This window comes from Clupea harengus, unplaced genomic scaffold, assembly GCF_900700415.2.
Source record: "Clupea harengus unplaced genomic scaffold, Ch_v2.0.2, whole genome shotgun sequence".
In the NCBI taxonomy this organism is placed as follows: Eukaryota; Metazoa; Chordata; class Actinopteri; order Clupeiformes; family Clupeidae; genus Clupea; species Clupea harengus.
In genome coordinates this window covers 1-24,986 of record NW_024880397.1, presented here as the reverse complement: position 1 = coordinate 24,986, position 24,986 = coordinate 1, and the positions used below count along the sequence as shown (strand labels likewise).

Below are 24,986 nucleotides of genomic sequence, written 5' to 3'. Positions count from 1 at the left end.
ATTTAAAAAAAGCGTGAGTTTGGCGACTTTGGTAATTACTGCAAATTAAAGGCTGAGCAATAAAAACGTCATTCAAAACTATTTTAAAGATGTATGGAATGTAGCACACGCTGTGTTTCTTTGCAAAGGAAGTAGCTAGCTATTGTAAACCAAATTGAAAGAATGAATGGATTCGTGTTTTATTTTTCTCTCAACCTGACATGATCAGATTTTCATTTGATGCATTTGAAGTCCTCTTGTCCGAGAAAGCACACTGTATCCATTATTGATTGACAACGCAAACAGGTGACTATTTATAGTCCACAGGAACAAAATGGTCTAACTGGCAAGTGGATAACGTTAGCAATTCTAGATCTTGCAGCATGATCTTGGTTAAAACAACCCGATTTAATGCAAATTCAGTTCAGAATTTCAACCCTGCACTGTGCATTCCTCCAGGATTTAGAGGAAAAACGCTAAAACCAGAGGCTTGAGAAGCTTAACTAAATGCTTTCATTTTACATTTAGAATGGGACTTTTTTGGGGAGGGATCATAGGGAATACATTTATTTTATTCAACATTCATGTTTTAGTTGTTCAATGAAAGAATCCATTAAAGTTCTACTCACAAATGGATTAAGTAAAAAAAAATGTAATTTTTTAAATTTGTATTAAAAATGTTTGCATTCATGTCTCCTTATGACAAAACTAAATGTTTTTTTTTTGTCATGTTTTGTCATCTATGACGAGGTAAATACAGTATAAATAACCCCAAAATGTCAAATGTTTCCAACTTTGAATATTCGCAACCCTAGTTGTGAAGTCCATATCCTCCTGTGAAAATGGGAACACAGATGTAATTATGATTCGTAAGTGAGACAGAGGGTGTTGTGAAAAGTGTTGAGATCCACTGGCATAAACAGTCCTCACAGTCAAGAGTATAAAAGTTGTATATAGAGGGTGGGCATGACTTGAGTTGTTATGTAGGGGAGTTGCGAATAGCAGAGGGCACTGAAACTGAACATAGTGTCTCTTTGAAACTGCCCAGGAGCTTCGTCAGAAAAACTGGAGCGCCATGGAGGCGCTGTCAGCCACAGAAGCCATCCTTCAGGGAAAACTCAGCCGGAGCACTCAGGTTCGACAACATGCCCACCTTCCTTCCTGTTCCATGCTAATATTTGTATCCAATCATCTACCTCTTATCAATAAGCGAAATGATAGAATTCATCAACTACCTCACCACAGGCTGAACTTTTTCATTTTCTCTCATTTGGCTCCTGATTCCTTTTAATTTAGTGCATTTGTAACGAGAGCGTTTGCGCGCTCTCTCTCTCTCTCTCTCTTTCTCCTCTGCATTGTGTTGAATGGTGAATGAAGTGATGCCACAATTGGAAAGGGTCTGCTGTGCTTTATTGCCCTCTCTCTCTCTGCTGCAGGACAGCACAGAATATAAAACCCGAGGGGGCTAGCCTACCAAAACTTGTTAGTGTTACAATAAAAAAATGCTGTTGCGTGGACAAATACCAACAACCATAAAAATCAAACAATACATCAAAGGAAAATCATGCACAACATGAAAACTCAATACAAAATGAAAACTTTGTAACATCGCAAGTAACAAACATTGGACAGGAAGACAAAAGATATTCCCAGGGGGACACAACATACCTCTGCCACAGGACAGGAAGAGGTGGAGCATGGACTCATGATAAGAATAGAGAGAAATACAGACAATTTATTTTCACTGCTTCAATTTATTGCATTTGTTATTAATACATTTAGTCATTTAACAGACGCTTTTATTCAAAGCGACTTACAAGAAAATGTAAAACTACACCGAGGAAGGAGGTGAGGGGATTCGAACTAGCAACCTAGCAGTTACGAACCGGTAGGGGTATCCTCTGTACCAGTGCACACTTGCCATCAGGTATGCATACATAGATATCACCCTATAAACATCCCAACACACCTTGCTCTCACAGCGGTGGCGGTGTTGAATTTTGCCATGATTATGGTCTTGTATTCTTCATAAGCGTTCATGTTCATCTCCTGCTCGCCAGCGGAGAAAAAAAGAGCCTTTTTCTTTGAGTTTAGAACCATTATACCGTTAGAAAATGATTGTTTTGGTGATCGATCTTTCCTGCCTTTTGAAGTAGGACGTGCACGCGGAATTGCCTTGATAAGTTTAGCCTGGTTGAAATTAACCACATGATTTGGAGGCGGATGAGCCGTTGACAAACCGATATTTGCTGTTCTCCATCAGCTCGCTAATGTTACCGGGCTAAAAGGACAATTGATTAACTTAGCTTCAGCCCTTACGACGAATAGGGCCCTGGTGTCATAAATGATGTTTGTACCCAGTCCTGGCTCTGTAAATGGGAAACTAAGTGGCTCGGACCGAGCAATACATTGTTCCAGCTAATCAACAATGTTGCTTCAGGAGCACTGAGGGGAGGCATGTATTTGATTGGCTGTTGAGTTCTTAATATAAAAAAATATTTTCCAAGATCAAGGACCTTTAGTTGAGCACTTCAGATAAAGGTAGAGACATAGACACAGATTTTGATGGTTCTGACAGTATCATTTCTTTGTACCATTTCTGTTCAATGTGTATTGAACACTGTACAATAAAAATTCCATCTAATTTTTTCCACTTTCACTGGTGAAAGTCTCAACTCCAGAAGACTAACTGCAATCTCTTATTTTGTTTTGTATTTATTTATGTCTATCTTCTATTTATTTATGATGAATAATTATGATTGTGAACGTCTTGATCTGTACTTTGTACTTAGGCTGAAGCTTAGACTTTCTCTTTTTTATTCTACATTTTCCTCAAGTTACCGGCAAGCCCCTTATAAATAATTGAATGTGGAAGGGTACTGTTGTGAAATGTGTGTAGGGGTTAATTTGTGATTGGGGGGGGCCTGGCTATGTGGTTTCAGGGTTGCCATGGGTGCACGTGTGTGCGGGTCAGCATCAGTGACGGGGATAAAAACAAATTCTTACTAGCTAGCTTGACAGTTGACCTTGAGCTTGCCAGCTAGCCTAACATAAAAGTTAGCTAGTTTGTGAATATTTGATCCAACCGGTCACTAACATTATCTGACATTAACAGACTCTCAGATTTGATACAAATGTGTCATATATGGTTATATTCTTAAAAAACGTCAGCAATAATAACATGAGAGTAAAAGGAATGTAGTAAAAATATATATATATTTGAATCCAACCCATTAACAACCCTTTGAGAGGTCTGATGTTCACAAGTTGCCACATTCTATATACTCTACAGCTATGTACAAGTAGCTGCAATTAATCTAGAGTTATTCGACCCAATGGGAGGAGTGAAGAAGTGTTTGTCAATGTCATTATAAAGACCGAGAAGTGTAAATGTATATACATTGTTGAGGGGTGATGTGATGAAGTTGAGCGTACCCTGATTACACTTAAGGGTGCTTATGTGCCAGGGGGTGAGGCTCTGAGCCCCAGCCCAATTAAACCCCTGGGGTGTAGGAATCAAATGCTGTAAATAAAAGATGGGCAGATGTCCATTCCAGATGTCACAACATAATGAAGGGAATGTAATTTGGTTGTGTGAAGTCATTCTGGACACAATTTCTGTCATACTGTAATACCTTCCTTTCTTGTGCTGTTTTTTTCTGCAGGAGCATCAGGCAGTTGTGGAGTCTTTAGAGGTGGAATGTAGGGCAACACTCCACAGGCTCCTCCCACTTGTCCCCCTCCCTTCTGAACAGGTGTGTATACCCATCTCTCAACCGCACTTACCTGCGTTAATGATGTTAATAATGTTCAAATGTACCCTCCTGCCCCCCGACATTTTAAGGTGCAAAATGCAGGACTGGCTAGCAATCAATTGCAAGCTAAACGATTTCATACTTTTGGGGGCAGCACATCACCAGCTTTTCCACCCCTAGCTCCCTTCACTCATGGGTGTAACCAATACGTTTGGCCAAGATGGTGGAGGGTAAAGATTACATGTATGTAAAGTTACATACAGTGGGGAAAATAAGTATTTGAACTCCTGCCGATTTCACAAGTTTGGCCACTTGCAAAGAAATGTGTGATCTATAATTGTAATAGTAGGTGTATTTTAACAGTGAGAAACAGAATATCAACAAAAAAATCCAGAAAACTGCATTTTATAACATTTATGACTTAATTTGCATTTGATGCAGAAAATAAGTATTTGAACCCCTAGCAAAACATGACTTAGTACTTGGTGGAAAAACCCTTGTTGGCAAGCACAGACATCAGACTTTTCTTGTAGTTGGTCACCAGGTTTACACACATCTCAGGAGGGATTTTGGTCCACTCCTCTTTGCAGATCCTCTCCAAATCCTTAAGGTTGCGTTTTCAATGGGAGGGAATGAGGTTCAAGCCCAATATTCCACATTACATGGCCCCATCCATAGTCCCCTCGATGCAGAGAAACAGCCCCAAAGCATAATGTTTCCACCTCCATGCTTGACGGTGGGGATGGTGTCATATTCAGCATTCTTCCCCCTCCAAACGCGGCAAGTCGAGTTGATGCCAAAGAGCTTGATTTTGGTCTCATCTGATCACATCCTGTCTCCCAATCCTCCTTAGAATCATTCAAGTGTTCATTGGCAAACTTCAGACGGCCCTTTACATGTGCTTCCTTGAGCAGGGGGACCTTGCGAGTTCTGCGTAGTGTGTTGCCAATGGTTTTCTTGGTGACTGTGGTCCAAGCTGCCTTGAGATCATTCACAAGCTCCCCCTGTGTAGTTCTGGGGTTATTCTGCACCTTTCGGATGATCACCAATACCGCACGAGGGGATATCTTGCATGGAGCCCCAGACCTAGAGCGATTGACAGTTGTTTGGTGTTGCTTCCATTTACGAATAATCGCACCAATAGTTGTCTGCTTTTCACCAAGCTGCTTGCCGATGGTTTTGTAACCCATTCCAGCCTTGTGCAGGTCCACAATCTTATCTCTGACGTCCTTGGTCAACTCTTTGGTCTTGCCCATGGTGGTGAGGTTGAAGGTGTGAAGTATGATTCTTTGGACAGGTTTCTTTTATACACGTCACCGGTTGAGATCAGGTGTACCTTGTTAGGCCTAATGAGGACTAATCTGTGTGCTTCTTGGGCACATAACTGGTCATTGAGAGCCAGAATTCTTGCTGTTTGCTTGGGGGTTCAAATACTTATTAACATAGTTGGGCCTTATAGACCCCTGTAGATCTTAATTTAAACACTCAAGCTTTTGAGCTAGCTAACCAATAATTTTGACTGATGGGTTTGTTACTAACTACAAGATAGCCACAACTTTGTATAAGGTTATATTGCTTACTATTGAAACAATCAGGCGGAGTGTAATGCACTAAGTGTTTTTGATTTAAGTTAATTGAAGATTTTGGTGCAGTGATGGTGATAGTGATAGATCTCATTGATGAATATGTATGATATAGCACACTCAGGGCTAAGAAATATTTTAAGATTTGTATGGATTGACAGAACCCTAAAACAGTTATGTTGTAGACAGTTAGAGTGGCTAGTCAACTGTGTGTTCAGACAACCCACTCAGTCAGTTTTGGAAGTAGCCAATGAACTTTAACTTAAGACTGTAATCGTTATTTAAATGTTATTACACCAAAGAATATCTAAATACCCTTAATCACCTTTATTTATTTCCAGGTTCTCAAGTAACGGCCATAACTGTCATTCACACTGTCTATCTGTCGTCATCTGTTGTCTCCATCTGTGTTAATATTTTCTCCCTCTTCATGCACACAACACCTGTAGACTAAATGTATGCATTTGTACTCCTTTGCTTTACACAACAGGGCCTCTCTCATGACCTTTCAGTACACTATTGTGCTACACAGTGAAGAAAAGGTATTTGTATGTAGCTGATGGGATGTGACCTTTTTTACACTGTTTTCTTCAGGACCATCAACAGTGGCTGCAGAGCTTTGAAACGGCAATGAGAGAAGTTGAGGCCACTTTACCCAAGAACACAACTCCTGATCTTGCTGCAGCAGAGGATGCCCAGGTGAATTTTTTTTTTTTTCATTGTGATGCCGGATGCACGCTTTTGGCCACATTCTTGTCAACGAATGATGCACATGCATGGTTCCAAAGCAACCGACAAAACATATTTGAATTATACACAGGAAAATATGTTTAATTCTTTGGTATTGGTTGGGGGACTTTCCACAGTGGCCAAACCTCTCACTGCCACATGCAAGTACTCATACCCAACAACCTAGCCTAAGTATTATAACACAATAGGGTGCACTGCAACCATCATACCGATACCAAGACCCCTGAGATTACGAACCCAGTTTAGGGTAAGGAAAGAAATTGATATGAACTCTGGTCACCTTAGGCACCATCTTGCGACAAAAGACTTCTTCATGTAATACAGGTTAATTCACATGTCCCCAAGTAGTCTGTGAGCACCTCAGCCATAACCACTGGGGGCCTATGAAGTCAAGGAATGGAATTACATCAATGTTGATGTAAAGGAATATTTATAAGGATTGAAGGTTATAAATTGATTCGCATGGGTGAAGTCATCTACAGTTATGATTTGTCAGAAATCTACGAAGGGAAAATCAAGGTCAAGTCAAGACGACAGGTTGAAATAGAAAGGCTTTGTTGTCGTATCGTGCTGTTCAGTTTCTACGGTTGGGCAGTCATGTTGTTTTTAGCAGTTGTGGACTACAGACAGCGCATGTTGTACTGTGAAAGAGGGCCTTTATGAATCCCGGGTACAGCATGTGACATGTGTTGTGCCTGTCACCAGCCAGTTGAGCATTGTTGTTGTATCCTGCTGCACAGGATCTATGGTTGGGCAGTTGTTATATTGGTTAGGTTAGGTTGTTGGGTAAGAGTACGCAGCAAAGAGCCTTACCTCATGCTTTCCAACTGTCACCTACCACAAATTCTGCTCTTCCACTCTGTACCTGCCCAGCGGTATCCCTACGCTGTAGTGTTCCTTGTGCATGTTGGACCGCTTCATGGGGATTTCACTTCTTCCCCGTTTTCACTGTTGGAGCAGTCAAGAGCACTAAGGCATAATAGGAAATTGAATATTCCATACGGCTATCTATGATCACTAGTTTGCTATAACATTAAACATCCAGAAACAATTTCATATTATCTGGCTTTCTGACTAACTCCATGTCTTTCCATGCCGTAATTATAGATGACCTCACCCATGCGATTCAATTTACTCTAGACTTATGAAGCCCCTGGCCGTCTAACCATTGTTGTCTGTCCACCACATGTTTCCTTCCATTCTACATGTTTCCTTCCATTCTTCCATTTCCACCATTGTATGCAAGTGTGCCTGGTCCTCTTTCAGCTGTAGCAGGGGTATTGTGTTGTCCTGTGGTCTTTGATGCTCAACCCGCAAATAGGTATTGCAGGGTAGAATGTTTGCGGTGTCACCCCAGATTTAGGGGAGCATTCTATGAAGGAGATTATACTTTTTTTGGATCTCAAGTAAGCTGAAAATGTATAAGATATAAGTTCTGTCTTATTTAACATCTTAACTAAGACTTTAGGCATAACATGAAATAGTTTTCTTGATGTTTATTGCAAACTAGTGATCAAAGAGAGCCGTATGGAATATTGTTACGCTTACAGAATACTGTTCAATCACAGTGATCCACTCAGTAGTTCTGGCATTAGAAATCATCACCTTCATTAACCGGGAATCGTTGAAATCCAACCAATCAGGTCTTATTTTGTGGCTAAGAACCTCCCCTCTCGAATGAGTCCATTGATCAATGTAATGGTCAATCACACTGACGTACAAACGCTATTAATCCTGTGGGAGTGTTTTCTCCCATGATGTGATGTGTGGCTTATTCCTGTACCGCAAACTCTGTATAATGATGATCTTAATAAGTAGCAGCCATCACAGGCATTTAGAGGAATGGGCAGTACGGTTGATTTGTATAATATCATTTTTCAATTCCTTAGGTTTTTTTTGTTTTAATGGTGTCCATGACTAATGTGTGTGTCTGTCTGCAGCAGCCTATGTTGGAGAAGCTTAAAGCGGCAGAAGAGGCCCAGAGGGTGTTGCAGAAAGACTGTGAGACTTACAAAAAAGTGTTGGCAGAGACGGTATGTCAATCAGGAAATTCTAATTGGTGTCATATTATGGAATTCACAGCGTTCTATTCAACAAAGAAACTCTTTAGAGGTGTTTTTACCAATCTCAAATATTTCCTTTTTTTCCCCCATATTTATTCCATAGGAGGGCATCCTCCAGAGATTACAGAATAGTGTGGAGCAGGAAGAGTCTCGCTGGAGGATGAACTTGGAAATGTCACAAACAGAACTGAAAGAGGTCACTTGATATATATAGACTAAAGTTTTTTGTTGTTGAACTGGCATAAAAGTTGTTTAAATATCCTGATTTCTGAGAGGGGGTGTGTATATACTACTGTTTTTAAGTCCATTTCATTCCAGTAATGATGCCCCAAAAAAAAATACATATATATATTGCCAAAAAAATTAAATTGACAATGTTATAAATAACTTCCACTTGAAATAAAAGTTCGATGCGTGGCGCTTTCATTGAAGGTTCCTCTATTTGCAGCAGTGACGATCACACAGACTTTGCGTTCTAGTTTTGAATTTGTAGAGCTAATTTGCAGAAATTTAACCCATGCTTCCTTAAGCACCTCCCAACCTTTTCAAAGAAATCGTAACTTTTATTAGTCATTTAGTCATTAGTCATTTTTAGGTGTTTGCTTTTGTATGTCAACAGTCTGTATTTAAAAAAAAAAAAAAAAAACATTTTGCCCAAAATATATTGAAGTATATCTCTCTTCAGCTGAGGAAAGACAAACAGACCTTGGGGGCAGAGCTTGAGCAAGCTGAACGTGAGGGTGCCACTTATGTATCTGAAATCCAAGAGGTAAGGCTTTTGATAAAGACCTTTTGTGTGACATCTCTCACCTAGGTCACATTTGGTTTATTGTTAGTAATAAAAAATATGGATGTAGTGGTGCTGTTTTTTCTGACAACGCTGTAATCCTCAAATATCATTTAGTATTATAGTAGTACACTAGCTATAGCTTAAAGAAGTCAATGGTTGCTATAGGCTTTGCGATGCACTAAGCACTGGCCTATGTAATGCTCTTAAGCTCTCTCTAAGCACTGAGCATATTTAATGGTCTTATGCTCTCTTTTCTGTTTAGTCTGTTTAGGAGTTTTGCAAATCTTAATTCCGATTCAGTGCTTTTGCTGTAGTCAAATGATACCTCCTGCTGCATTATGAAATGCTCAATCATACACGTTGTCATTCTTCTAGGCAGAATAGTACTTTTCTGATACACTCTCACAAAGCTAGTTAATGAGAAATGGCTGCCTTTTACTGGCTTACACAGTACCTCACTCCATTATGCAGATGTACCATGTGATTCCAAACATTGTCTTTCTGAAGTACTGTGTGGAAAATGTTATCATTATAGTTAGTATTCAAACCACTTAAAGTGCTATTTGATATTAGTATTTGTTTGGCTGTTGAGGTTAAATACCAACAACCTTTTGCCAGGATTGAGAGCTGCATCTTTAATGCTGAGTTTAGAACCCGTACCAACGAAACCAGATTCTTAAGGTGCTGTTCATGACCTCACTCTGCTAAAGGAGTTCATATTTGTGATGTTTTGAGGAGATTGTGTCTCAGGTGGGCCGTTTACTCTGCTGCCCTTTCTTTCACTGAACTCCACTGTGTTTCAATTACAGTTAAAGACTCAACTTAATGAGGCATTTAGCAAGCTGGACACAGAAGAAAGTGAACGAAAAGAGGTGAATGGGGATCTCTATAAGGTGAGGATGACTTAATGAACACAACATATAGTGTATAATTCTTTTAGCTTGTTTATAGAAAATATCAAATATTTCTTGACCCTACTTTTCACCTGTCTTCATAGTCTTGGTTGTATGTTGTAAGCTGTTGTCTGTGTTCCCTCAGGCCCAGCAGTCTCTGGAGCTCATCCAGGACATTTTAAAGGAGGCTGGGCAAGATAATCTGTTAGAGAATAGCAGCCTGACCACACAAACGGTGAGACAAAGACAAAGCAAATGGTACAATGTAATAAAAATGTTGAATGTAAAAAGTTGAAGACAAACTCGACGGAGTGGAGGAGAAATTCGTAAAAAACAGGGGGGGCCCCTTGATACTTTCTCTTCTTAACTCCACTCCACCTCACTTTAATTCGATTGTTTTTAGAGCAGGCCAAAGTCAGCTGCCTTGCTTACATTCCATCTTAACGCTTAACTCCCATCTGCATCTGTTTGTTAGGAGGACGTGGACTGCAAAGAGAAAATGATGGCTGGTTTGAAGCAAACTGTTAAGGAGCTCCAACTGCTCCTGCAGTCAGTTAAGAAGCAACTCGCCAAGGGCCAAGTAGGGGTAAGATGCAAGAATGTCTCACCAAGGTTCTGTCATTTTCAGGGACATTGTGTTAAGTATGTGTTAACTCTGGAGTTTTTGCATTATCTTAATGTTCTGAAGGCAACTTTTACACGGTTATATTTTTGAAGAATTAGATTAGAAGATTAGAACACTTCTTCAGAAACAGAGTAAAGAGCATAATAGGGTCTTCATGCACACGGGGGCTTTGTCTTCTTACATTGTCGGGGGGTGTTCCGTCCTGGAACACAGAACTACATAGTGCACATCCTGGATGACTAGTGGGAATGACGGGTATGTTTATCTGTCCTTCACATGAACATATACCATCAAATTTAGTTACAAATTTAAACTAGCTGCCTATGAAGACATACCTAGAAAAGTGACAAATTGTTGTAGCGTTGCTTTAAAACATAGTGGATGGGTAGAATTTGGTAACACTTGGACACCTGGAACTCAATAAATGATAAAAAAAAAAGAATTGTCCCCAAAAGCCCCTGCGTTGTTGATGATACAAAAAGGCAGGAAAAAATGTGCGTTCGGGGGCGGTATGAAGGAGTCTTAGGCGAGCATCAGCGACATGGGGCCTCCATGCCGGTGGCAGTGGTAAAGAGCACCCCATAGTCAGCAGCAATAATTCAGAAGACCTCTAGGATGTCAGCAGCCATGCGGCGGCCCCTCTGGCCGGCAGGAACGGTTTGGAAGACCCCCAAGCTGTCAGCGGTGTTGTGGAGGTCCGACACTGGCTTTCTCAGACAGTAGCATAGAGTTCTATAACCACAGCATCCACACAGAGTATGGCTTAGTTGCCAGCGGCGGCGTACAGCAGGCGCTTTCCTGTAGCGGCATTCCTGGTCTCTGAGGGGTGATGATGGACGTTGTCCGCTGGAACCATCAGGCCGAGAAACCTCTTCCTAAAATGCTCGCTCCACTTCCTGAAATGCTCACTCCACTTCCTGGCTCTCAACCTCCATTCCTCGGGGCGGCACTCATCTCACTTCTGACACCAGTGTGGTGATCTAGCCATGAAGAAGAATGCACAGCGAAACAGAGATCTCTGGTTCATTGCAGATCCTGTGCCCTATGCACCCTGCAACCCCCAGGAGTCCCTCTTTATTGGCCACTGAACACACACAGAACAAGTAAAGAGGAGGCAGGTCTTGTACTCTGTACATTTACACTGACAGTGGACAGATACGCTAACATAAAGCAGGGCCAACTAAAGCATCTACAGCATAACACACATGGACGAAATAATAACGAACACGAACAGTAATAGTAGACACAAGAGGGATGCTACAGAACTACAGTTTCGCGCCCATGCACAGGCTCCTGCCCCTTGCACACAGCAGTGTGTTTATTTGTTGGTGATCTTAGAAAAGATATAAACTAAGCATGCTTCTCCCATATTATTGTAGCTGAACATGCTTCATATAAAGCAAAGGCATTATAGAGACTTTGGAGGGGAAAGGCATCTATTCTTCCCATGCAGTCTAATAGAGACTTTTACCTCTTTTCAATAGGTGATGATTGGTTATCCACAAGTTAAGCTAATTGCAGGATATCCTTAATATTTTTTTGTTTACAGAGCATGGAAATAAATGAAATACATTTTTTATCAGATTCATTTCATTATTGCTTTTAGATGGTGTTTATGGTTTAATTTGTGTGTGTATAACACCTGTATTTTTGTTTGTGTGTGTCTTACAGGTAGAAGGGGACAAAGACTCAACTGGGCTCTAACTTGGAGAAGGAAAGAGGAGTTGTAGACTAGCCCTGTGCAACACCTACTCCTGTCATGAAAACTTGGATAAGACCCACTCACATTCTCCATGGTCTCCTCCTTAGCTGTCACGCTCATGTTTGGTTTGTTTATAGTGCAGCCAGACACACATCAACACATGTAAAAGCAACTGGATATTAGCGGTCTCCTTTTCCTGTCAAGAAGAGCCATGCCTTGGGATTATGGGTTCATAAACGAATGGACTAGCTCACAAAACATGTACTCACACTGAAACACAAAATACACACTCCAGTTTTCTTTTCTCATGCACTTTCTTTTCTTGGTCATGTGGTTGCAGAACAGATACCCTCATTTTATTTAACTCTGTTGCACACACACACATCCTGCAGCTGCTAGCTGAGGCAGAGTACATTGATCACAGTATAAGAACCGACAAATCCTACCTGTTTCCCCTCAGTTCTCACTCATCCAATGGCTTTACTACAGAGTAGACCTAAACGAAAAGCAGGCATCCAGGTGACACAATCTACCTAAAGCTGCTGCTAAGATGGTTTTCGTTTACTTCTGCCAGTCTTTACCACTGTAGGAGTCCACTCCTCCACTCTTAAATAATTGGCAGGTAGGGATCTCCTAGGAATTGTACTGACTTGTTCATACATTCACACTGAATTGTCATTTTTTTTAGTTGCTGATTAGAGCCAAGGAGATTACCAGAATGTTTTTTTCAAAGCATCTATTTTAGTTTGAACTATCAGAATTTTTAAAACAGTAATGTTAAGTGTCGCATTCACCAGGTTTTGAAAGGACTCCGGAGTGCTTTTATGAAATGGTGTACCATCTGCTGTCCTTCAAATTCCATTCAACAATGCTAATGTGGGGAAATGCAGTTTCACTTGCATATGGCTGTTTCTTTTTGTGGGGGATGTATTGCAGCTTAAATGATTGGGATGTCAGATGAGGGAAGGACTAGATTTTCAGTGTAATCTAACAAATCGAGAGAGAGTTGTCTGTCTGTAATGGAACATTTGCTTTACTGTTACTAATTTCATTAACACTCAAGAAGTCTTTTTTTTTTTGTAAAACAGGTGATCGTTATTAAAAGGGATGCTTGATATATATATATACACCTGTTGTCCACTGCTTATTGCCTAGAGTGGAAGCATCTTAGTATCAAGTTTTAAGATCTGTCTAAATTAAAAGTACATGAAGATGTGATTCAAAACCATTTGGTTTAGGGATGCATCAATACCCACAAAGCTATGGCTTTTAGTCTATCAGTATGTTCACATACTTGTTCTTTTAAAATTGTGACCCCCAACCTATAATAATGACCTCATCTTGCCCATGAAATGAAAGACTGGAGTGATGATGGAAATTGACTTCAGCATGCAAAAGGAACATTTAGGTTGTCACCTCCTGAAGATGGCTAAAGTCCTAAAAAATTGGCCTTGATGCGAGACTATGCTATTTTCAAAGCATACTGAGGGTACTAGTTTGGCCTGGAAACACGGGCGGGTCGTGTTAAACACAATAAATAATACATTCAAAATTCCAGGATATAGGCATGGTGACATTCTTATTTTCTATTTGGTAAATAAATATGTTCCCTTTATTGTAAGAGTGGTGCATTATGCCTACATATCAGTTGCTGCAGGAGCAAGACACCACAGACACATAGGTGTTCTTGTTGCACTTTGAGTCTGCTGGTGCAGTTTGTGCTCTTGTAGCATAGACGCTGTGCATACACCCTCTGATGACTAAGGTTAAGTCACACGGACCCTCGTATACTTGCAGATGTGCAAAGTATAATCAGACTGTCGTCCTTGAATTAAATCTGCATTTTATATGCTAAGCCTAAATAAATTCTCTAGAATGGTTGCATTAATAGAATATGTATTGATCTTAACAAAAATAGTTTTTCATTAAATCTATGTGAGAGAAAGTATGATACGTTTTGCAGGCTCAAAACCACAAGCTCTGATTAAAAATATAATAACCCGTTCAAAGGGAAGTGGTCTGGGCATTTTAAAATATGTCTGCATGTCCAGAGCCCGCAGCGATGTTTACATCTTTTTACATTGAGATCTCGTCTGACGCATTCAGTTTAAAGGGATTGCTCAGTAATGTTATTAGTCGGGTTTTACCCAAACCTTTTACTAATTAACTTTGGTCCTGGCTCTGCCCACTTGCTGCCTTTGCACACCTTTAACTTTTTCTGAAGCATTTATTTTTTTGTGCAATAGTGTACATGCGTCTTTAGTTTCTGCCAACCATCCGCTCTCAAACTAGAGGCCTATGTTTCATGAAAATACCATGTTGTATTCATGCATTTCATTTTGGTCAGTGTCACCTGTGGACTCCCTATGCACTATGCTTTCGTTTACAAGCTTTAAAAACGATTTGATTGATCGCAATTCCTGCAACAACATGGTCATCAGCAGGCTCTATGAAAGGTCATTGAAAAGGTCAATAACGTGGCTTGGAAAAGAACAACTTATTTTTTTGTCTTTCATAAATTCATGTCAACTCCAAAATCTTGGCCTCTGCCTTAGCAGCAGAGCTACCAAGATGGTTATTCTAGAAGCTGAAGTAGTGTTAAAGGGCATTCTGTAGGTTTTTTAACTATGTTTTAATCCTGTCAAAATCTTCTTTCAATCATCCCTGCCACATATCTGTAGCAAGTTTCAGCTGGCTTACCTGCTGTCAGGACATCATGAAAATAATCACAAAATAATTCTCTGTTATATCGTCCAGTTGGTTTTGACATATTCAATACCCTGTTCCTATTATTTGCCGAAAAGGATCATATGTTTTGGCATTTCAATACATTATTTGATGTGAATGTACTAGTCCATATTAGCACTAGCAAAAATATTTCATTCACAAACCACCACTGATCAATATGTAGGCCTACTAATCAACTTACTTTCCTGGTTCAAACCGGGGCTGTCCTCTCTTCGTTCAAAATCTACCTCTGCTAAAAAAAATATATATATGGTCAGTAATATTGTGTTCTGTAAGAGCTCCATTTGACAACTTGCTTTTGTGCTCTTCCATGAGGAGTGAGTCTGCCTGAACAGAATATATCCAATAAACTTCCGCTCTTGTTCCTCTAACAAGTTCGCTGTTTGTGAAGTCTTTGTTTTCTGTTTCCAATCAGCAGATTGTGCATGTATTATGGAGAACAATAAAGGTAAATTATTAATTTGGAGAGAGAATCAGATGTTATCACATGAAGTCATACATCAATCAGGATAAAACACCAGCATGCGGCATACACTCAAGGATATATACAAGATTTATAGTAGATACAAATGGAGAGCAGCCAGCATTCTGAGTATTGCAAGTAGAACAGTTTGGTGATACTGTGTGCTCTACAGGTCACTATTATAAGGATAAGCAGAGCTTTGAAGTAGAAAACTATGTCAGTTTTCTTTATAGTACAGTTGATGATATTAATGAAAAGCAGAGCCTGACTCACATGTAACACCTAGATTTGCAGTTACAATTATTCAAAACCCTTAACTTTCTAGACATTCGGGTGTACAGAGTACATATGTAATTACATTTACATTAATTAATTGTGCACATGTAGAGTTCTTGTCCGTATGGGTGCAACAAGGGTTGAACAGTGGAATTTTCTCATTCAAAGTAGCTTCATTGACATGTCTGTTCATGTACAGTGTTGCCAAAGCAGAGTTTTACAATAAAACAATGACACTGATTTAAAGGGGAAACGACCTTGTATATGCCTAGGTAAAGGAATTAAATCGAAACCTTACCAGTTGATTTAACTGAGCAGGAACATTTACACATATATGAACAAGCATACGTGTTTTAAAAGCTAAAGATCAAATGAACAATTCTGTCATCTGAGCCTACCCACTGTCTCTTCAGTCAGAATTAGCCTATTACTCAGTCTCTAAGTAATAGTGGATTGGGGCAGGTTTACAAATAACCCTGGATCTCTGATGTACTTCCGCGTTGGTTCCATTCGTATGGTTCCATTCCCCTCCGAAAGTGTTTCCGGGTCCTGAACAATTTTAGGTTAGTGCAGAAAGTTGTTCGTATTGAAGTTTACCTACATCTTTTGACCACTGGCATGGAAAACTAGACAGATACCGTGCTCACTTGTTACAAAACAGGAACACCATTGGACACTTAACGTAGTCTTTCTGTAAGATACGTTTGCCGACGAATATTTTATTTCGGTGCTGTTAGTGTTATGCATAGGCTATGTATGTCAGGCTAAATAGCAAGGAAACGTTAGCTGTCTAACGTTGGTTTGCCAAGGTTTTGGTGAGACGTGACTTGGTCTACATAACGTTAGCCATCTAAAGTAACCTAGCCACGTTCTACGCTGTGGACTGTATATGTGTCATTTGTTTTTTTCTCGTAACATTATTCTGAATTTGCTTGTCGAAATGATAATTTCGCTAACGATTGCCTTTAGTCAACCACACGTTATCAACATGAATATTACTTAGCTGCGCATACTTGCACCTACCTGTTGGAGGAGTGTTAATAAAAAAAATTCACTTTAGAGCTAAGAGGCCAATTTGAGTTTTTTTAATCGGTATTCACTTTTGTCCTCAGTCGACGATTTATGCATACGAGTGTGGAGTCTTGGTGTCAATGAAACATGTCACTCGAGGTGTATGAGCGACACTATGGTTCCCTAACTTCTGATATCAGCAATGAGTCGGTGGTTAGTGGGAAATCGGCGACTGCAGTATTGAGTGGTGAGGAGGAGAAATTGCATTACATCCCTATCAGGATCTTGGGAAAGGGAGCGTTCGGTGAGGCAACCTTGTACAGACGAACTGAGGTAAGTTGTGTTTAAATCGTGGTGCACACGTGAAACCATTCTAAAAGGTGCAGTAGTGATTATTAAAAAAATAAAACGCAATTATTGTAAACTTGCAGTGATCGTGTTATGGTAAAGAATTGATTGTTTTTCTAATGTTGCCTGCACTTTGTTGAATGTTGTGTTTTTTGGCACATCGGTTGTACACCTGAGGCACCTGTCAGTTTGGATTCACCTTCTGCTTCTGCTTTGTGTCTATTATTTTATACATTGAAGATGAAGACTACAAAATTGGGAACTAACATATGTAATTATGTAGTAGGCAAAAAAAAAGATTTAAAGAAAAATCTGTTTCATATTTTACATTCCTCAAAGTAACCACTACCCAGATAGCAAAGGCCAGCGGGTCGCCAGCTCTGCCCCCAGTGGGCAGGCAGTGGTCCACTGGCCTTTTGCTGATGGGCTTTCGGGCTGTCCACTGGTGAGTTCCAGACGGCCCACCGTTTTGCAACTTGCCTTAAAAAAAGTGTCTTTATTTTATACTTCTTCATTTCATTGTAGATTTTACCAGTTTGTAATATAGATTTTTAATTGGTCATGTCATTTTTCACCTTGAGAGACTTCTAGTACCATGAACTTATGTTGAGATCTTTACATCGGAAGATATTGGCCGTATAATTATTATGGGCCACACCCTCAAAGTGGATTGACTTGTAATTTTGAAACAGTTTGATAAATTGAACATGAGCGAAGACACAACTTTGCTTGTTATAGCGCCTCCTCCGAAAATCGGTAATTTGGGAAGATGCACTGATTTGGAATCTATGATCAAGTTCAAGGTTTTTGCTGCCCATCACATTTTGCGGTAGAATAAAAATAATTGGAACAAACGCAAAAGGAATCCAGCAGATTTTCTGCTTGGACCCCTAATAACTAATTACTGATCTAATTCAAGTTCTATTTAACAGTATGGAGGCCAATATGTGTTTTGCAGCAATGTCAGAGTTTCACAATGTAATCTACATAATTGACTGCATACTCATATTAAAATACAGGCACCAAAAGAGGATGATCAGTTTGATAATCGGAAAAACTTCCATGAAAACAATACCCAGATTATTTGAGACTCCACCGTGACTTACAAAGGTTGTAGCCCAACGGCCTGGATGATTCATTCATTCTTTGTAAAAGCAGTGTACTGCGAAAATACCAAAATGGAGAACTGCATGATTTTGTTGACAATAAATTATCAATATATTAATGTTAATGTTAATGTTATTAGTAAATTAGTCCAGTTTAACCTTGAACACAAACAGGGAAGGACCACTTTAAGGTGAGTCTCGACCCATATAAGGATAATTTTGGGAGTGGACGTGTGCACATAATTTTACGCTGATTTGACTCATTCAGATTTACAAAGAGAATGGGCGTATGTTGTTCGCACATTTTGTTTGATAACTGATGAAAAATCTCCATACACAGATCCTGTGATTGTGTGTATGGAAATAGTTTAAACGAAAATTTGACTTGCTATTGTTTTGGACTACCATAATTGTTTGGGTGAGATTCCAGGGACACAGGCTATACAGAAAGTCCATTTATATTTTGTTATCTCTGAATTGAAGCTTATAAGTAATAACTCACTGAAGCCATTTTTGATTAGGGTAGTTATGATATTCATTGTTTTTATGCTTATATGAATGAATAACTTTTGTAATATAGACTAAGTAAGATGGATTGTTGGAGAAATATTTAACATGGGCCATGGATAAAATCTTGACTCTTGTCTGAGGGACAAGCATCTCAAAAATGAATGTCAACCCTTGATTTCGTTACTTCGTCACTAATATCCCCATGATTTACCGTAGGTTTCACATAAATGGGTCACCCCTTACATTTACGTAAATGCCTTTAATCTTTTTTTAGGATAACTCTCTGGTGGTTTGGAAGGAAGTAGATCTTAACAACCTCTCGGACAAGAAGCGACGAGATGTCATGAATGAGATAAGCATCCTCTCCATCCTGCATCATAACAATATCATTGCTTATTTCAATCACTTCATCGACAAGAACACACTGCTTATCGAGCTGGAGTATTGTAATGGTGCGTACCACTGACAGACCATTGCACAAACATGTCTAGATATTTAGAAGCCAAATCTGACTGAACGGTTTCCTTAATGTTAGAAGCAAATTCTGCTGTTACTGTGGTAACTCTGTGGCGTTCCAACTTGAATTTTCCCAAATTCTTTCAAAATATGCATGTTCTAGCAAAATCTTTGACCAAACATGCTAAGGTCAAAAACACCACCATACACATCACAAAGGACAGCCTATTTTACCTTCTGGTTCTGATGGAAGATCAGTGCATGACTTTTTTGAATCTGCCAGAATCGTATTCTGAAGAATTGCTTTAGAATAAAGCTTTACCTTAACCATTTTGTAGACCTTACTACGGCTCATTGTGAATTTAAAATAAATGAAGGCCATCTATCCATGACATGAACTCTTTTTTCGCAGGCGGAAATCTGTATGACAAAATCATTCAGCAGAAGGGACAGCGTTTCACTGAGGAGGTATAACAAACATATCAGCAGGTTGCTATGTTACCATTTAGTTGTTTTTTGCAATGGCAAATATAATTGTATTTCCTTCTTTTTTTTCCCCATTCAGGTTGTCATCTGGTATCTTTACCAAATTGCTTCAGCAGTGGCCAATATCCATAAAGCTGGCATCCTGCACAGGTAAAGAAGGTCAGGTGTGCCAATGCCCAACCCATCAGACAGTTTGGTGTGGTGTGATCGTAGTTATCTTACATTTCACATTGAGTGGATGCCATAAATCAATCCCTGTTGTACTCTATTTGTTCCTGTAGAGATATCAAAACACTAAATATCTTCCTCACCAAGACCAACCTCATTAAGTTGGGTGATTATGGATTGGCCAAGAAATTAGACTCTGTGGATTCCATGGCTGAAACGGTAAGTGTATCCTTGTTTGCAATGTTCAGATGTTTGAGTGAGAACAGTAATAATGTATAATTTGATTGAAGTGTAGACTTTTAGCTTTAATTCGAGGGGTTTAATGTTGTACAAGCCGTTTAGGAATTACAGCTATTTCTATACTTAGTCCACCCATCTTTAGGGGATGAAAAGTAAGACAAACTAACATAAATAAATGTATTGCTTTTAATACTTCCATTTGTCCAATGGACTCTGTCCTATGAGTTTTACAGTATCTGTCTGTATCTGACCATATAGTACAGCCCTATACACTTCAGAATCCATCCTGCTGCTTGATGCAGTCATATCACTCATTAACACACTCCAACTGGCAACCATACATGCCAATGACATAACACTGCCTCCACCATGGCTCACAGCTCAGGTGGCGTGCTTCAAATCATGAGCCTGTCCTCCATTTCTCTATAGTTCTCATCATTCTGGTACAGGTTGATAGTAGTTTCATTTCTCCAAAGAATATTTCAGAATTTGGCTTTTTTCTGGCTTTCTTTTTTTGTTTTCTGGCTAAGCATAATCTGGCCTTTTATTTCTTGAGGCTTACCATTGGTTTGCACCTTGTGATAAACCCGGTGTATTTACCTTTCCAAAGTCTCCTCTTGATTGTAGACTTTGACTATGATAAGATACTTTCTGGAACGTGTTCTTGACTTGGCTGCACAGTTATGGTTACATCTGGTATTGGCGCATCTGTTTTATCAAGATCAGCATGGTTAGAGTAAAGGTCACTGTCAGGACTCCGCTATCAATTTTTAAAGGCCAGTTTGTCCCTCAGGCAGAGGATCCATTTGTGTGTGTGAGAGGATGCTAATATGTATGTGAAATCGTCCACATGTGCTGAGGACAAGCCTGTCGTTGTTAAGACACCCACCTACAGCAGCTCTTGTCACAAGATGTTGAGCTCCATGTTGAGTATTTCTGTCCCATCTAAAGTCTGCATAACACAAGAGTGAGAGAGGGGCCTCATAACACAAGAGTGAGATAGGGGCCTCATAACACAAGAGTGAGAGAGGGGCCTCATAACACAAGAGTGAGATATGGCCTCATAACACAAGAGTGAGATAGGGGCCTCATAACACAAGAGTGAGAGAGGGGCCTCATAACACAAGAGTGAGAGAGGGGCCTCATAACACAAGAGTGAGATAGGGGCCTCATAACACAAGAGTGAGATAGGGGCCTCATAACACAAGAGTGAGATATGGCCTCATAACACAAGAGTGAGATAAGGGCCTCATAACACAAGAGTGAGATAGGGGCCTCATAACACAAGAGTGAGATAGGGGCCTCATAACACAAGAGTGAGAGAGGGGCCTCATAACACAAGAGTGAGAGAGGGGCCTCATAACACAAGAGTGAGAGAGGGGCCTCATAACACAAGAGTGAGATAAGGGCCTCATAACACAAGAGTGAGAGAGGGGCCTCATAACACAAGAGTGAGATAGGGGCCTCATAACACAAGAGTGAGAGAGGGGCCTCATAACACAAGAGTGAGATAGGGGCCTGGGCATTTGTGTCCTGTCCGACTTCTATCCACAGATAGTGTGAAGAAATTACAGGTTTTTTTTTAAAACGGGACTACAGCAATATTTTATTGAAATATTTTGCTAACAGTATTACTGTCACAATCAGTAAATGGTGCTTATTTACCCTACTCAGTGTGGAATGGTTGCTTATTTACCCTACTCAGGGTGGAATGTTTACTTATTTACCCTACTCAGTGTGGAATGTTTACTTGTGAGAGATGGAAAACATATAGCATATAGTTGGAAGTGTTTAAAGCAAATATACTGTATATAGTAGATTCACTGATATTGATCTGCAATTCTCCAGTGTGTAGGAACACCATACTACATGTCCCCTGAGCTTTGCCAAGGGGTTAAGTACAACTTCAAGTCCGATATCTGGGCCATGGGCTGTGTACTCTTTGAGATGCTGACTCTGACCAGAACCTTTGATGCCACGGTAGTCCATCATTCACATTGATCTTTTATCATATTGTGTTCAACATTTTTACACTTTAGTGCTTGCAAAGATAAACCATGTTTTAACTAGAAGCAGTTATATTTCCAGAATCTGACCTTGTCTTTGCGCTGTCTCTCACAGAATTGTATGATATGTGTATAATTTTATGCATTGAAAACGGTATTTTAGCTGTTGCATTCTTATGGAAGTGATGTAAGTTAACTGTTTGGGATGATTGAGGATACATTGATCTCTCCTTAGAACCCCCTCAACCTGTGTGTGAAGATTGTCCAGGGCAACTGGACCATGGAGGCCAACTCGGATATGTACTCCTCTGATCTCATCCAGTTGGTCTACAAATGTCTTGATCAGGTCAGGACTATACATACATACATACATACATACATACATACATACATACATACATACATAGATACGTACTGTACATTCATTAATTGAATTGAATTGAATAAAATTGAATTGTTTTGTTTCGGGTTAATCCCTGATCTCTTGAAATTAAATTATGTCAAATACACAAATAAATGCTTGCAGTTTTGCAAAGTATAGGTCCTCTTCTACCCTTGATCTCTTGGTTGCCTTAACAGATTTCAGAAAGATATTAGAAAAGAATTAGGAGAATCACTTTCCACCAAATAATCAGCAGACCATTCATAGATGTTGGAATTTGCTTTTCCACAAATTTTCCAATCTTGTCATAATGAAATTATTTAACGAAAAATGGGACGTATTTCTTCTTGAAACTGAGATTTTGGATGTGAAGAAGCTAAAGAACTGACATACATTTAAGTTTAGTGAATGGTGTTCAGTATTTGTCCCGCAATGCTTTACAATATCATGTTGACTAGTTGACAGTAACACTCTCTCACTCGCTGGCTAGTTAGATACAGGATGCATATTTTTTTCTGTGGTGGAGGACTGCTTTCTACCAACCGAAGAAAATTTAATGGACTCTGGAAGAGGACGACAAACTGTTGTTTGGTCCTGGAGTAAGGTGTTTGAGTAGCCTGACGATGTCATACTCATAATTCTAGTCAGAATATGAGTCTGATACCACTCCATTGGGCTGTGATTATGGGGCGTGTTTCAACCGAACCAGGAGAAAAAATGCCTCTTCACTCAATTGGTTACCTACAACCAATCAGAACAACGTAGTATGTGACCAGGGCCAGCTGATAAATTAAACTTTTACCGGATCCCGTAGGAAGGAAGGCAAAAACATCTTTTCGATTGACAAATGCCTTGATCGCGTTTCTCTGTTCCTCTTTCAAAATGAATGCACTGTCAATGTCTAAATGGACTCGAATCTATACAATTCAGCTCTCCAGCGGCAGCCATGTTTGTTGAAAACGAATTCAACCCGTGTGTTGATTACGTTACTGTTGATCATCTGTCCATCATCGTATAAAGCCCGCCTTGACAATTTGATTGGTCCGGCAATTTCTGTCCGGACATAATTTCTCCCCAATGGAGCAACACCAGACCGAACTTCCAGACTTCAAATGTTGTGGGCGGGGCTAAGTTCGTTCTGGTATCCAGGCTAGTGTTTGAGCTAAGACAGGAAGGTACCAGTTAAGATAACATTGGCCAGGAAAACCTTTCCCAAGTGAAAAGGCAAGAGCAAGTTCATTGGTCGCAAAATTATAACTGCACGTGCACGTGTTCATTTTGTCTTTACAAAGCATCAGTTATTACTGCAAAAATCAAAGGGAAGCTCATTTATGTGTTCTTGTTACTATGCTAAAAGCTATCTCTCATCACCTTAGTTTCTTTCTAAAATGACTCCCTCAAAATGACAACTTGCCAGATACATTTTTTTTGGCAGCCCTAGTCACGACGTATGGAATGAACAAGCCTGTTTTTTGGACAAAGCTCAGTAAAGCATAGTTTACCTTATTATAGCAGAGGTGGTAATATCAAGTGAGCTATAGCTGACTGCGCTTTGAGTGTAAAGTCCTCAATTCCTTGGTGAAATATAACATACAGTTGGATTGACAAAGACTGTTAACTCTAAAACTCTGCTCTGCTTCACTGAGATGTTTTGCTGCAGCTCTACAGTACAGGTATGATTGTTCAGTTTTAGATATCATGATAATATAATATGCATTTCTTGCTGTCCCAAAAATGTTGGTCAAATATACATTTTGTTGTCTTTTCAGGACCTGGTTGCATACACGTTTTGATGTTTTGCCAGGAACTGGTCCAGTTGTACCTCTGTAATTAGGAGGAAATCCTAAAATTGCAAAGAAAGATCAGTTGAAGTCTTAATTGATGAACTGCATGCTGTGTATATTGTTGTATTTAGCCTGTAATATTTCCATTTTGTATGACAGGATCCAGAAAAGAGGCCCACTGCTAACCAGATTCTGGATGAACCAATCATCTTGTGCATCAGGCAGTGAGTGACTGGAGAGAGAGGGTGGGGTGGCAGAATAACGTTGGGGTGTCATTGAAGGGGAAACATATTTTGATGAGTTAAAGATGAAAACATTGCATGGTTACGCACAGGCTCAAATTAATGATCTAGTGGAGAGATTACGTACAGTTAATTGACTGTGTGAGCATTTGCTTGCATTCATTCATTCACAGGAGTTTGGAGGACAGAGTGGCACTACTTAACTCCGCTATAAAGAAGCCCAAGTAAGTTTGTTTGTTTTATCATCATTGCATTACAGTAATTCATTAGTTGCCTCACTATTACACCTTCAAACAGTAAAGCTGCTGCAATCTTGTTTAAACGTTCTGATTATTATTCATTCATTTTCTTGAGTGCTACTGCATTTGCTGTTCACTTCATTTTCCACCTGTGATTTATTTTTTTACTTAGTTCAAATGTGTTCAGGCAGCCAAAATTGCCATCAACAGATAATCAAAGTTAATCAGCCAACAACTACTTAGGTGACTATGAATGGCTTGTCATTGCTGAATATGGTTGGCATACCATCATCTTAAATCAGTTCAATAGATTTGACAAAATCTAACAGACTTACATGTCCAACTCCATTTCAGTGCTGTTTGCATTATGTTATTTTGTTG

At 39.7% G+C, this 24,986-nt stretch overlaps 2 protein-coding genes across 4 annotated transcripts; both read left to right on the top strand.

The window, feature by feature from the left end:
• The first annotated feature begins 1,026 nt into the window (after positions 1-1,026).
• On the top strand, positions 1,027-13,267 carry LOC122132045 (kinectin-like). 2 transcript variants are annotated; one of them, XM_042706803.1, is made up of 10 exons: positions 1,027-1,114; positions 3,645-3,734; positions 5,912-6,016; positions 8,011-8,100; positions 8,234-8,326; positions 8,816-8,899; positions 9,730-9,813; positions 9,959-10,048; positions 10,289-10,399; positions 12,110-13,267. In XM_042706803.1, exons 1-10 carry the CDS (start codon positions 1,055-1,057, stop codon positions 12,140-12,142), a joined length of 840 nt encoding a protein of 279 aa, XP_042562737.1. In that variant the 5' UTR covers positions 1,027-1,054; the 3' UTR covers positions 12,143-13,267. The 2 variants fall into 2 exon arrangements, with proteins under 2 accessions (XP_042562737.1, XP_042562736.1); XM_042706802.1 differs by having other exon boundaries at positions 1,029-1,114; positions 8,008-8,100.
• A 2,830-nt stretch (positions 13,268-16,097) lies between these two features.
• Positions 16,098-24,980, top strand: LOC122132044 (serine/threonine-protein kinase Nek9-like). Of its 2 annotated transcripts, none has more exons than XM_042706801.1 (10): positions 16,098-16,190; positions 16,740-16,971; positions 18,877-19,054; positions 19,471-19,526; positions 19,624-19,694; positions 19,826-19,931; positions 21,801-21,932; positions 22,194-22,304; positions 24,284-24,348; positions 24,540-24,980. In XM_042706801.1, exons 2-10 carry the CDS (start codon positions 16,786-16,788, stop codon positions 24,592-24,594), a joined length of 960 nt encoding a protein of 319 aa, XP_042562735.1. In that variant the 5' UTR covers positions 16,098-16,190; positions 16,740-16,785; the 3' UTR covers positions 24,595-24,980. The 2 variants fall into 2 exon arrangements, with proteins under 2 accessions (XP_042562735.1, XP_042562734.1); XM_042706800.1 differs by having other exon boundaries at positions 16,185-16,320.
• Positions 24,981-24,986: the final 6 nt, after the last annotated feature.

Coding starts and splice junctions, on each gene's coding strand:
- LOC122132044 (XM_042706801.1), top strand. CDS start 16,786: ATGTCACTCGAGGTGTATGAGCGACACTATGGTTCCCTAACTTCTGAT. Junction 19,695..19,825: donor AAAGCTGGCATCCTGCACAG/GTAAAGAAGGTC, acceptor TTGTTCCTGTAG/AGATATCAAAACACTAAATA. Junction 24,349..24,539: donor ATCATCTTGTGCATCAGGCA/GTGAGTGACTGG, acceptor ATTCATTCACAG/GAGTTTGGAGGACAGAGTGG.
- LOC122132045 (XM_042706802.1), top strand. CDS start 1,055: ATGGAGGCGCTGTCAGCCACAGAAGCCATCCTTCAGGGAAAACTCAGC. Junction 8,327..8,815: donor CACAAACAGAACTGAAAGAG/GTCACTTGATAT, acceptor ATCTCTCTTCAG/CTGAGGAAAGACAAACAGAC. Junction 8,900..9,729: donor ATGTATCTGAAATCCAAGAG/GTAAGGCTTTTG, acceptor TTTCAATTACAG/TTAAAGACTCAACTTAATGA.